The sequence below is a fragment of the Homalodisca vitripennis genome, chromosome 8 (genome assembly GCF_021130785.1).
Source record: "Homalodisca vitripennis isolate AUS2020 chromosome 8, UT_GWSS_2.1, whole genome shotgun sequence".
Taxonomy (NCBI): Eukaryota; Metazoa; Arthropoda; class Insecta; order Hemiptera; family Cicadellidae; genus Homalodisca; species Homalodisca vitripennis.
The window spans coordinates 66,327,552-66,342,537 of NC_060214.1; the positions used below are offsets into that span (position 1 = coordinate 66,327,552).

General features: G+C 34.4%; 1 protein-coding gene across 1 annotated transcript in view; it reads right to left on the reverse strand.

The window, feature by feature from the left end:
- LOC124368207 (pre-mRNA-processing-splicing factor 8) overlaps window positions 1-14,986 on the reverse strand; it is a 53,197-nt gene extending 38,211 nt beyond the window's left edge. Inside the window, 8 exon segments of the mRNA XM_046825482.1 lie at window positions 868-973; window positions 1,385-1,510; window positions 1,677-1,889; window positions 3,789-4,004; window positions 5,333-5,497; window positions 9,005-9,173; window positions 9,373-9,671; window positions 14,830-14,986. Of these exon segments, the coding sequence (XP_046681438.1) occupies window positions 868-973; window positions 1,385-1,510; window positions 1,677-1,889; window positions 3,789-4,004; window positions 5,333-5,497; window positions 9,005-9,173; window positions 9,373-9,649 (1,272 nt within the window). The 5' untranslated portion in view covers window positions 9,650-9,671; window positions 14,830-14,986.

Here is a 14,986-nt window from a genome sequence, read left to right on the forward strand (position 1 = left end):
AGATTGGTTACATTCAAGAATAAAATTTTGAGGAAAATTTTCGGACCTATTAGAGATGGAGATGGATGGAGAATCAGGCACAACCAAGAAATCAGAGAGATGTTTCAATCTCCAGACGTTGTAGGAGAAGCAAAGAGCAAGAGACTTCGGTGGGCAGGCCATGTGATGAGGAGGGAGGATGATAAATTGATTAAAGAGGTTTGGAAACACAATCCAGTTGGAAGAAGACCTCGAGGTAGACCCAAAAATCGCTGGAAGGACCAGGTGGAGAAGGACTTGCGGAAATTGAGAGCGGGTCAGGGGGATTGTGAAGACAGGGAGAGATGAAGGCAGCAGGTTGGCGAGGCCAAATACCACCTAGGGTATCCATGGCCATGGGAGTAAGTAAGTAAGTAATAACTAATGATGTCTGTTTATACATTTCAGTGATATGATGTATACATAACACTGGCAACAGCGTTGGGTGATGTGTTAAGAAACATCAGCCATCAACAGTGTTGGGCAAGGAATGTTCAGACACTTCAGCCATGAATAGTGTTGGGCGGGGGTGTTCAGTCACTTCAGCCATCATCAGACTATTTTCACATGGGCTGCTCCAGTTGGGATTAAAATATATTCAACAATCTATTAGTAACTACTTTCACTGTACTAGTGAAACATTTATAAAGCCATGTTTTGTTTTGCAATGAAAGAAAATCCTCTTAAAAGCTACACTGCAACTAAATAGAGGCAGGTAATTTAGTGATGCTACATTAAATTGCAATTTGTTTCTCAAGATTCACTTACAGTTTTACATGATTTATGTAATCAGATTACTATTCTTGCAGTTTGTGAATGATGAATGAATATCATATAAGAGTAACCAACCTTGAGTGAATGTCTGTGGGAGATTGGGTTGATCAATGGATCAAAGTAGAAAGCAGGCAGATCTGGATCTTCCGTTTTGATGTAGACAACATTGGGCGCATGGTACCTGAATCAAAATTAGCTTTTAGGTTAAAGAAAATCAGCAATTAAATAATTAATTGAGAGGAGCAATATCATGTGTTTAATGGATATAAAACATAGCAAATAATATTGACAGATAGACAGTTTCAAAATTTAAACTGATAAGTAACTGGATCAGACAACAGTTTAATCAAACTCAATGTGTTGATACACATTTTACAATTTTAACATGCAACATTTCATTACATGCCTTTTCCACTCCCCAAAAATCAGTGAACAAGATGTCAGTGGTTATCAGCTTTCAGTTCTACACTTCACGAACCAAAGAACAAATCCACCTTTACTGTACGTCTGCAAGCTAGAAAAGTACCCACTTGTAACTTTTCTTGAGCTTTCTGACAACACTAATTTAACAAACCAGGTAATAACCACTCACCAAGATAAATGCACGTAGTGGGGTAGATTGTTGTATAGGTAAGGGAAAGCGATCCTGTACTCTGTCCGTATTGGCTGACGGATGATGATCTTGTTTATATCATTGAACTCATTCCAGTCTTCATCCCTGCAACAAATTCTCTTATCAGTTATCAATAGCCTATTTTTGAAAAAAGGAATCATGACAAACAATTGAGCTCTTGATGTCTGATACTAAACTTGATTAACAGTTTACTATTTGGTCTTTACATAAGCACAGTTCTAACCAATATAAAAGTAGGAATCAAACTTACGCAGGATTAGAGTCCTTGATAAGAGGTTCAAACTTGGGTCCTCCAGGGATGGCCATATTGAGAGCCTTAGCAGTGAAGAAGGACTTGTGGTCAAATAGATAGAAATAATTGCTGTCCACCAAGTCTGTCAGAAGTTGGTTGGCTAGACGATACAATGTAGCCAACTGTGGCAATGAAAGGTTCCACTTGCGATAGGTTGATCCATTTACATACCTGAAAGTACAATAATTTAAAAATTATATCCCATTTTTATACATAATATATTTTAACAATATTTTAAAAACCGTATGCAAAAAGATTATTGGTAAACCACCCACAGTTACATTTTTTGTTACGGTTCATAATACATAATGTATCAGTTCATGAAGTCGTATATAACATCCATATCATGAAGTCATATTATTACTTGTCATATCGAAATAAGACTTGTTGGAAAATACAACGTTCATTCATCTAAACGTACCCTTATATTTTACAATTATTATACATTTTGCAAACAATCTTTTGTTTTTGAGATATGCAATTTCAACATTTTATATAGCCACTATTGGAGATGATTTTCAAAACTTATTCAACAGATCTGAAAGGTTTGCAAGTTTTAATTTTAGACAAATTGTTTATTTTAGACATATTTCAGTATTAATTTTATTCAATTCAAGGATATACATTTTTCTGAAAAATCAACAAGCATGAAAACTAAGCAAGATATGGCTTGACTTTTTGTTTGACATTTCTTACTTATTTTAACCTGACAAATCATATGATGAAGTTTGATAGAATAATTCATGGACACTCTGTATATGCATGTGTTTGTCTGCCTGCCTTGTGTTGTCTTCCATTTATGTTATTCACAACATATGTTTAATCCATAATTCATTAAAATAAAACACTTTTAATACATTTTTAATTTTATTTTTAGGTCAATGTAAAATACAACCTATGAATAATATTAATATACGAGGTATGTTCAAAAACTTACAGGAATATTCTTTGTTTGAAAGAAATATTTATGTATTCGTTTATAAATTTTGGTACCTTTAAACTAATTCCCATTATATATTATGCACTTGTACAAGCGCTTCTTCCAAAGTTTGAGACACTTCTTAATCTCAATCTTTAGGATAAGCTTTGGCTCTTTCAGCAATGCACTTTGAATGTCATTCTTTATTTTTGGAAAAAATTCATACAAAGCATGTCTGGAGAATATGAAGGCTGGACCATTGTTACAGTACTGTTCAAAAACAAATCAACGAACAAAAGCAATGAGTGTGAGTAGGCGCATTGTCATGGTGCAAAAGCCATGAATTGTATTGCCATAAATCCAGTCTTTTTTCAGATTACTTCACGCAAACAATGTTAAACTTACAGGTAGTTAGTTACTCCTTATTGGCTGTCTAACCTTGTAGCAAGAACTCATGATGCACTATGCGATTAAAATCAAAGAACACAGTAAGGATAACCTTCACGTTCTACTGCACTTGTTGAACCTTTTTCAGTCTTGGCAATAGAGAACGCCTCCGCAGGGATGATTGAGCCTTAATTTTGATGTCATATTGATAAACCCATGTTTTGTCACCTGTTATAACACGTTTTAGTATTCTGCATGGTCATTGACTTCGTTTAGTGACTCCTGAGTAAATTTCATCACTGTTTATGTTCAAAGTTGTTTTTTAACAAACCAAAATTGCTGAGTTTATAGAACACATCTAACCTTAGCACAGACCACTGAAAAAGTAAACAATAAATACAGCTGGAAATTTATCGCTCTTCAAATCCGTGAAACTTAAAAATTCCAGTTACTTTTTGAACACATCTTGTATAGCTAAATAATATTTAGAACAATTGAAATTAATTTTAGGAATAAACTATATTTAGTTATAAATAGAACTACATCTATGGACTACAGCATGTAATTCTTTGGAAATACCTAACTAGCCGGTTATATATTTTGTCACATATTTATACGCTAAATAAAAAATAAAACTTCCAAAATTCCAATCTGTGAACTGAAAATCACAAAATCTGAATAGACTTGACTGTCTGGATAAAAAGTCAAGATCTAGTCTGAATTTACACAAGATATTTTACTATCTGCCACAGCAGTAAACTTACTTGGTGCCAACAAGAGGCTTGTGATCGTAGAACCATTTGGCAACTGCCCCATCCTCATCTGGGTCCAGCTCTATCTGTATAGCCTCAAGAGGTTCTACGTCTAACACGTTATCTGCATAGTCCAGTGGAGGCTCCTCATCATCAAAAGGTGGGAACCTCATTCGCTTGAAGTGTCGCCTGTCTCTCTTCTCACGCCTCATCATGATCCACATTGTTCTATTAACAATTCAAAAATCAATATCAGAAGGGGTCTCTAGACCAATATCAATATCTCAAGAACAGTGAGTACTTATCACTCATAAAATATAATATTGTAGTAACGTAAAATGAATCATAAACCTATTCAAACAAGAGTATGTCATCAATTTAGAAGGGTCTCAAAATCTTAACTATACAAAACTAAAACAATAAAATTAAAAATTAACTTCAATAGTAAATTTAAATAGCTCTCAAGTCAAATTTAATTAACCATATATTTAAAAGCTCCATATGTTTTTATCTCTTTAGTACTGTAAGAAGCTTATATAATATTAATTTAATTACTCATTTCACCATTCTGCCAACTGAAATATTATCAAATACCTACCTCATTTCACTGGTTTAGTGTATTTTTCTGTAAAAATTGCACTACAACCTTAAAGAATAAGCACATATTGATACATAGAAGATTGTGTTTAATTATTTTGTGAAATCGTCAACAGTTAATATGCTTGCGCTAAAGATGACAACAAAAATACTACACATTGGGTATGATTTTTAATTTACTTAAAAATATAAGTAATAATTGCATTTCCTTTACAGAAAATAAGACAAATATTACCCTAGGGTGAATGCATTTCTTAATCACATTTGCAACCAAATTTATTTTTTCTCATATTAATACCATTAAATAAATTCAGGAACAAAAATATAGTAGTTAAAAATTTGATTCCAAGTATGTCACATTTAAAAAAAACTTTAAGTTATGTTAAAGCAGTTTTAACATGTAGGAATAAATAAAGCATCTTGTTTTGATGTAAAGAACCATTTCTCAAACATTTTGTTATGGAGAAAGTGTCAGCTACCTGCTAAGAGGTCAGCCAAATTGGCACAGAATTTGGCTAGTCCAACTGCACATCTAGGAAATTTCCCTTGAAAATGAAACTAGCAAGGAAATTTAGTCTAGGAGCCAAGAGCCAATTGGCACTGTACAAGCACACGCCTGGTTTTTCTTGAAATCGACAAAGGAATCATTCCTAAGAAAGAAATGTATTGTCAATCACGTTAATTATGATGGAGGTGGAAATAGGAAGGCATCAAAAGGTTTAAAAATATTAAACAATAATTATTTCTGAGATTACATTTTCTGACCATCAGACACATAAATAAAAGTTATATTACTAAAGAGAATAAAAATCACCACTTTAAGAATCTGTCTGTGGTTAGTTGATGCTTATGTTTAACATTTATGTATGTCTTAAGGTTAGTTTTTTTTATCAAGCTAAGAATGTATGTTCTGAGAAAAAATAACAATTTCATATTCCAATCGAGAGTGATGCACTTACCCCCACTGGGCAATGTAGACAGGCTCGATGACCCAGGGAATTTCGTTGACGAAAGTAATTGCTCCTGTAATATGGTAGAGAGCCTTCACATCTCGAATCTGTTCCCACGGCATTGGCATATTCTCTAGCAGTTTCATCACAGCATGTGGCATGTACTTGAGAGCACTATAATAATAATAATAATATTTATTTGCCATAAGAATCACAAAAGATCATTGACAATGTCATTTAGCTGCTAAGTAAGTTTAGTCATGAGTCCATCACATATTCAAACATGGTCAATCAGTATTTTATAATCAATCAAACACAATATTAAAAAGGATTACAAATTACAAATATTATATGTTAACTACAACCTAAAAATATTTACATAACTAATACAATGTAAGATTACACCTTGTGAAAATCCAAATCATAAAATTCCCTGCATAAATCAACATAATGATTTTAACATAATAACCCTCCATTTAACTGATACTATCCAATATAAATACCAAACAGTACCCATCAAATACTCCGTCAACAACAGCCTCTCTCCGCATCAGCTAAGTGTACATCCTTCAAGCAAAGACCAGCAAAACATGATTAACAAAAATGGTGATTTGTAACAGGCCTTGTGCAAAGTTCTAAAAGTCTATTGGATCAATGACAAAAAAGTCATCTAGTTTATAAAGGGGATGTTCTAATAGCCAGTTATAAAACTTGTTTTTAAATTGCAGGATTGGATATTTATCCACCTTTAATTTATTGTAAATTTTCATAGATATAATGGTATGGCTACTTTGGCATTTACTCAGTCTAGAAAACGCTATGAGGGCTCTATCCTTATTCCTTGTATTATAGTTATGAATATCATAATTATATTTATAACTACTTTTATTTTTAATTGCATATAGGGTTAAGTCATAAATATAGAGATTAATTACTGTTTGTATTTTAATTTTAATAAATAAGGGTTGACAATGTTCATATTCTTGTGAATTTGTTAAAGCCCTTAAGGCTCTTTTTTGGAGTATTAATATTTCTCCTATTCTGATACAATTTCCCCAGAGTATGAGCCCATAACGCATTATTGACTGAAAATATGCAAAATATGCTGTTCTGTTATACGATTCCGGGATTTTATTAGTGAGACTCCTCAAGAGATAAATGATTCTATTTAGTCTTGGATTAATCGAGTCAATGTGTTGGCTCCATGTTAAATGGTTATCAATAAACACTCCCAAAAACTTGACTGCATTAAGGTAATCAGGATTCTCAGGGATATTATTTTTTAAACTAAATATAATTTTTTGGGTTTTATATTGATTTAGAAGAAATCCATTGGCATTGAACCATGTGGTGGCACCCTGAAGAGCGTTTTCAGTTAATTCTTTCAAAGCATTAATGTCTGCAGTGGAATTCACCAGAGTTGTGTCGTCAGCATATAATATAGTTCTGGCTTTTATAAAATCAGGGAGGTCATTTATTGATATTAAAAAGAAGAGAGGTCCTAGGACTGATCCCTGAGGTACACCGAAGTTGACTTTTAGTTCTTGGGACCAAATACCATCAATTAGAACTTTTTGACTTCTATTTTGTAAGTATGATTCAAAAAACTTAAAGGGGGAGTTTTCAACACCATAAAACTTAAGTTTATTTAAGAGGTAGTCATGATTGACACAATCAAAGGCCTTGCTCAGGTCACAGAGTGTGGCCTGAGCATAGGCCTTGTTTTCAAATGCCTGAAAGGCTTCTTGTACTAATTTATCTATTGCATCTACAGTTGACATCCCCCTTCTAAAACCGAATTGTGTTACATTAAGGTAGTTATTTACTTCAAGATGCATACTAAGCTGGTCATATACTATTATTTCAACAATTTTGGATATTATTGGTAGTATTGATACAGGGCGGTAACTTTGTGGTGTACTTACTGGCCCTTTTTTGTATATTGGACATATCCGAGATATTTTGAGCTGGTAAGGAAATACACCTTCTTCCAATAATTTGTTTATGCAGAATGCTAGAGGAACGGAAACTGTCTGAATTATCTTTTTTAAAACGCTGTTAGAAAGGTTATACATGTCTTTACTGTTGGAGTTGTTAAGTCTCTTTGCTGCTTTTATAATATCTTGGGGGGTAATGTAGTTCCAATTAAAGTTAGCTTTACTTATTTGTTTCCTACTTAGAAGATCATCGAATGTCACGGGAGTCTTAACAAGTTTTCTCTGAATACCATTAACAGATTCAATAAAAAAGTTATTAAAATCATCTGGTGAGAGATTAGACTTGGAATGACTGGGAGTTGAATTGTTATTCTGTTTAATCAAATTCCAGGCAGCTTTGCACTTGTTGCTACTATTTTCAATATACTGAGCATTCGATGCTAATTTTGCATTCTTAAGAGCTGTTCGATATTGGTATTTAAGATTTTTCATTTGGTTTACCAAATCATCATTAGGACTATGACTATTTTTAATAAGGCTGTTATAGAATAACAGTTTATTTTTTATCGAGGCCAGTTCACCCGTGTACCACTGATGTTTATTTTGATTTTTTGTATTTCTTTGTTTACTGTTTTTTATTTTAAGGCTACTATTTAAACTGTCTAAAAAGATTTCAAAAAATACTTTAAAGTTTTGACAAGCATTTAAGTTATTACTGAGATATAGCTCCCAATCGTATGTGGCTAAGTGTTCCTCGAGCAACTGGACACTTTTGTCCGTAAGAACCAACTGTGGGGTTAAACCAGCATTAGTTGGTAGCTCCAGCCTGGAGTTATTCCTGGTTTTAATGGGCACACTTATTATCAAACCGTCATGGTCTGAAAAGGGACAGTTAAAAAGCTCACATTCTACTCTATTGTTTAAGTTAGCATTTATAGATATGTTATCTAAACAATTTTTACCCCTAGTGGGCATTTTATTTACACAATAAAAATTGAATTGCCTTAAGATATTCTGAAATTGTTTAGCTGTAGGCTTATTAGTTGTGATATCAAATGCCGAGTTCAGGTCTCCTCCTATAATAACTGTATAGGAAGGCCAGGATAATAAAAAGTTAAGAAATTTTTGTATATATTCTAGAAATTTGTATGATTTTCCTGATGTTGAATGGTATAATGATGCAATAATAACTTTTAAATCTTCATTAATTACTGCGGACACTTCAAAATTTAGTTCTTCACACAGTGCACTAGTGTCAAGTTTTTTGGTGTTAGTATCGTTACGGGCAAAAATAAGTGTTCCGCCCCTTCTTTGTACCACTCGGCTGTATACCGCTGCGCAGTAAAAGCCTGTGGGAAAAGAAAATTCTGATTCGTTCTCATTTAGCCAGTGCTCTGAAATACAGATAAAACGTATTTTATTATTATTTGGTTAATAGACTTTCTAGGGCTAATCACTGTAGCATATCAAGATTAATTTAAAGACCATCAGCACTATTTAAGAACATAATTATTTTAGCATTTAGGTATCAATTGAAAGAAATAAAACTCACAATATGAAACGGATTTTTAAACTACATATATCATGAAAGAAATATAACCTAGTTATGTAAAACAATATTAATAATAATAGTAATATGTAATGCAATTATCACATGCTAAATCTTGAATTGAAAACACTAATCTAAAATATAAACTTTATCAAAACTAATAAATTTTCTATACAGATTTATCTTAGAACTTACCCTAGGTAAACTCTCTTATCATGTCTATATTTGCGGCTGCTCATATCACCATGATCTCTGATAATCTTTCTTATGTGTTCTGGAGGCATGTCTTCTTTTTGTGCATCGACAAAACCAAATTTCCTCTTCTCAGAAAATCTCTTGGACTGAAGTTGTTGCCATTTTTGAGCTGTTAACAAACCAAACATAATTGAAGATTTCAATTCACCAGTTCCAATTAAATTAACTTAAAAAGGCAAATGGCATAATTAACAATTTAATTAGAATGTACTTGTTTTCTCCAGATTACATACCAGTGATGATGTTATACCATTCAGTAACAAGTTAAAGACCTCAAACAATGATGCATTAGAATAAACTTTACTTACCTTTCTCTTGAAGCTTCTCTTCAGTTAGAACTTCTGGCTGTTTGGGTAAGGGCATGGGCACAGGTACTGGCTGCTGGGCCTGTTGTAGTTGATGCACTGCCTGCATCTGAGCATGAGCATGGGCTGCCTGTGCCTGGGCCACAACCTGTGCCTGAGCATGGGCCTGGGCATGGGCCTGGGCGTGGGCTTGTGCTGCTGCAATTTGAGCATGTGCCTGCTGCTGTACCATCATCGATGCCCAGGGATTGGGCCCCAGAATGTATGGCGGAATCGCCATTTCGCAGTATAGATGCTGCTATCTGAAAATACTTTGATATTAATAAACTGAGAATATTGAAAGACCAAACAAAACATTATGAAAGTTATTGTTCAGACAAAAATTGACTTGCATAGACAACAGCTGTGATATACACAACAATTGCTGGGAAAGTCAATTTACTTGTAATGGTACACAAAGTTGGTCTCCCTGCTAAAATTCTCTCCTTTCTTGCTAATGTTTCCACCCTGATACGCCTTATCTTATGCCTACTCAGCATAGGCAGATATTTCTTCCCCTACCCCTGATTTCTCCTAGTTTCCTATATCGACTGACTAATTGGGATATAATATAGCCTTAATTTCGGGTACCGTAAAACCGTCTTGACCCGGACAGGGGTGGTTGACCCGGACGGCCCTGCCGCGATCGTTAAAAATAATTCTTGTGAAATCACTAGTCAACATAACCTTTTACAACAGATCACATTTGAATTGTTATGAAACGTACAAAAGAACTGTATAATCACTGTAACTGTCATTGGTTTAGTTATTATTCTCTACCAGTATGACCAACATAATGTTATGACAGCAAAAAAAAAATTTTGTCTGGCTAAGACATATAACATCGAAAGTAAGATATTTAATCGAAACTGAACGATGTTATTCGATTCCCTACTTTATCGCAGCCAACATATCGATGGTTTTATGATTTAATTCATTACAGAAAAAAAAATATTCGACTTAAACAAATTCCATTCTTGACTCGGACACACCGACTGCCGATATTCTTAGCGCCAATTTCGCTGTCACGACTTTACCCGCCAATTCTCCACTTCAGTACATCATTGTGTTAACCTAACATTTTCGTTTGCACAGTGTATTCTTCCCGTACTGGTGTTTATCCTATTTATGTTTAGTTTTCAGTGATTATTATTATCCTTTATAAGTTAACTTAATTCAGTTTTAAAGTGAACTAGTGAATATGAGTGCCGCTAAAGAAAGACTAGAACTAATTAACAAAGCCGTACAGGAAATAAAAGACAAAAAACTTTCACTGAGAGCTGCTGCTAAAAAGTACAATCTCCCTAAATCCACATTAAGTGACCACTCATCCGGGAAATATACAGGATCTCACGGTAAAAAACCAGTGTTCAATGATACCGAGGAGGATGTAATATGTGCTCACATTGAAAAGGTTGCGGAATGGGGATTTCCGTTCTCTAGGTTAGATTTAAGATTAGTTGTTAGGTTATATTTAGAAAAAGAAGGACGTATTATCCCATTGTTCAGAAACAACATTCCAGGCGAAGAGTGGGTAAATGGGTTTTTGAGCAGACATCCACAACTAAGACTCCGGATGAGCCGGAATATCACATTCAGGAGGGCAAAAGTGAACCATGATGACATTTCAACATTTTTTGACAACTTAAAATCCACTACTGATGGAATACCTGCCTCTCATATCCTGAACTATGATGAGACCAACCTTAGTGATGATCCGGGCTCGGAGAAATGTATTTTTAAAAGGGGCACAAAATACCCCGAAAGAATCATGAATTCGTCCAAAAGTGCCGTATCAATCATGTTTGCTGGCACTGCTTCTGGTGGCTTTATGACACTTGGGTCATGGGAGGCCCACCTGGAGCAAGATACAACCGATCGAAGACTGGGTGGATTGACGAGGCCACATTTAGCGATTGGTTTAAAACCATAGTTTTGCCATGGGCAAAGAATAAGGAGGGGACAAAGGTCATGTTAGGTGACAACTTGTCAACCCACTTTTCAAGTGAAGTGTTGAGATTGTGTGGAGAACACAACATAAAATTCGCCTGCTTGCCTCCAAATGCAACGCATTTGTTGCAGCCACTTGATGTAGCCTTTTTTAGGCCTTTAAAAGGTGCTTGGAGACAGACCTTACTTGAGTGGAAGTTAGAAGCTGACCGGAGGTTAACATCTGTTCCAAAGCATGTATTTCCTCTACTTTTAAGTAAGCTTTGTGAGACGATCTCCAACAACCAATCAAAGAACTTGCAATCTGGTTTCCGGACTTGTGGTATAATTCCACATGATCCTCAGCAAGTTCTGAAGAAGCTCCCCAAAGATCAAAAAAACCACACTGAAGAATCTCCAACAAAAAAGTGTAAAAGTTTAGTTGGTGAAGCTGTCCTTGAATTCCTTTCCAAGAAACGACACGGGACATTGTCTCAGAAAGTGCCTAGGAAGAAAAAAAATCAACGTTTCGCCAGGCCTGAGTATTTCCGTTCAGGACATTGATGGAGAAGGAAATATAGCAGGCCCTTCTACCAGCTGCCAAGACAAGTGTCCATCACGAAAGAGGTTAAGATACAACTCTAGTTCAAGTGAAGATGGACATTTTTCATTAAAAGATTCGTCCGATGAGTTTCACTTGTCAGAACCTGAAGGCCCGGTCGAAAATGACACAGAATTAGTTTTTAAAGACCCTTGTGTTGGTGACTGGCTTCTAATTAAATTCCCGGGGAAGAAAACTATCAAACATTATGTTGGTGTGGTTGAAGATGTTGCTCCTGGCCAAGGACTTCACATTAAGTTTGTCAGAAATGTGGGAAACTTCATTTTTAAGTGGCCTGAACCAGAGGACAAATCTATTGTCGACTACGACCAAGTCGAGAGAAACGTTGGACTGCCAACTTTCAATTATAAAAATGATAGATTAGTATCTATTAAGTTCAAATGTAGTTTTGATGCATATAATGTCCAGTAATTAAAATGTAAAACTCCTTTGTTGTTTACCTATATGTAGTAACGTGTTCATTTTAAACAATAAATTTTATACTCTTTGTATCAGACCTCAATTTTTTTTATTCTCCTTGTCATCAGACCAAATGTTTTCAGATCGTTTTCTAACCAATTAGTAATGTTGTAAACAAGCTGATATCTTCATTTATGTGTCCGGGATCGGACGTAGGAGGTTAGTTCACATTTTATAATGCATTTATACGTAGTGTCCGGGTCAACAACGTTTTGCCTGGTTGACCCGGACACTTTTCAATTATTTTTTTTAAATTATTTTGCATTCTGGATAATGTAAATAACACATCAATACAATAATAAAGAACTAATTAATAATATCTTAAACGTTTCATAGTAATACATTAAAAATTAAACACGTAATGCTGTAAAAACAATAATAAGTGTCCGGGTCAAGACGGTTTTACGGTAAGCATTTTATAATATTGAAAGCAATATATGGTTCGTAAACACCTAAAAATTCATTGTAGAAATGAAAGAAGGCTACTCTGCTTAGTAAACCATAGAATGGGTGGTTATTTTAACCTGTAGTGTCAGATATTTTGGAGCTTCGAGCAGAATCTTAAAAAAAAAGAATACCACAAATCCAAATGAGGAACAATAAACATGATGTTACATACTATTTTTCTAAGAATGAAACCAAGAATAATGTCTGCCATACCAAATTAAAGTTTTTTAAAAAATATGCTAGATTTTTTATAATATAAAAAAGTCTAACTTTTGGAACGGACCAAAATTATTAAATAAAGTTGTTGAGAGAAAATCACGTGACAAACAGGAAAGTTTCCGAGTGGCCGGGCGGATCACGTGACCTATAGGACGGCTTCGATTGACCGCCAGACGTAAAAAAACAAACCCACATGGACAAGGAATAATTAGTGAAATTATTGACATGGCGTGCGATGGTTCTTGTCACACGCTAAAAAGACCCTAGCTTGCCTACTCAAAATTCAGATCATGCGATGCTTGCCCGCTGCTTGCTCTTTTAGAAAAAAAATTAACTCGAGCTTGCAAAGTCCAAGCCCAGATCACGCCATGACTGCTTACACACACAAAACTCAGACAGAACTAACACAGGTTTCATTACAGGCAAAAGATAAGCGGTGCGCGTTTATCACTGATAAGACGAGTTTATACTAGAAGCAGTACCTGGACTACTGCCCTACGAACTAACAACACCAAAAAAACTAATAAATGCACTGTCAGTCAGGTTTTTTTTATTTTATTTTTTCAAATTTTTTTGGGGGGGAGTAAACAGCTACGGCGATAATCAGAACTATTTTTTTTCGGTGAAATTACGTTAACCTGTGTTAGTATGCAAAAACTTACGGCGATCGGAGCGGTAGTCGCTGATCTTAAGATTTACCTATTTAAAATTGCTTTGGAAATAAATTCAAAACTAAAATAATGTGTTTTGTTATTCGCTAATGGCGGCAAGAACAGTGACGTAGGTGTTTTTTGTTTCACAAGCAATCACTTTTATCCTTGAAAATACAGTAAGTAAATGTTGTTTTGTTGTATTTATATAAATTATATATTATATTACAATTTGTAAATTATATTAATATTGATACATTAATTTCTAACATTAAAAATTAGCAAAACTAGGCCTATATTGTTCTTTGAAATATCTATTACGTTAATTGTTCCGACATTTTGCTTTCAGTCTTTTGGATGGTCATGAATATCGATGATTCACATCATTCGATAATCATAATCCGATTGTGTTGGTTGGCCGCTTATTATACTGCAGCCATAAAAGATAAATCTGTGGTATCCAATTGAAATTGAATCAAATTTTTATGTAGGTTTAGTAAAACACATGTTAAAATACATGAACCAAACTAAATAAAATGTGATAATATGGATGGATATGTTATATGAAAGTTTTGATTGAAAGAAATATTTTGTATAGCACTCCAGAAACATAGCCCTACTAAGCATAGATTTAAGAAGTTGGTTTACCCTAACTTACATCATTTTCTGTAACATGAGTAAAGTAGTTACCAACAAAAATTGGAATAACCTATTCATAGACTACAAAGCCATCATACGATTCTCAGAAATATAGGACTAATTCTAAACACCATATTACCTACAAGTGTTACTAGTATAGCCAACTGTAGTCTGATGTTGCTTTCACTTCTTTATCTCTTTATTCATGATTGTTGATTAATGTTCTCACACCTCCATTGATTATAAGAAAAATATATAGGCTGTTAGCTAAAGTTTTCTGAAGGTTAGATCGTTGCTTTTAATTAAAACGAGTAGCTTACAGAATAGACTGCTCGTCTAGGCTAAACCATGTCTCTCCATCCTAAAGAACAAAACATACCTTATACATACATCATCAAATTTACAAAAATACAACATTACTATTATTTTCTACGTTTTAATTAATATGGTACTCACCCCCGTGTTAAAATGATGTTTAATTACTCGATAGTTAATTCTTACTCTGTAAACGCACTCAAAACGTTACGTTCACAACACACCGACTATTGAGATTGCGAGTTGAGTTGCGACATCGATGCGACCGACGCCATTACGGTTCATAGAGGTATAACAA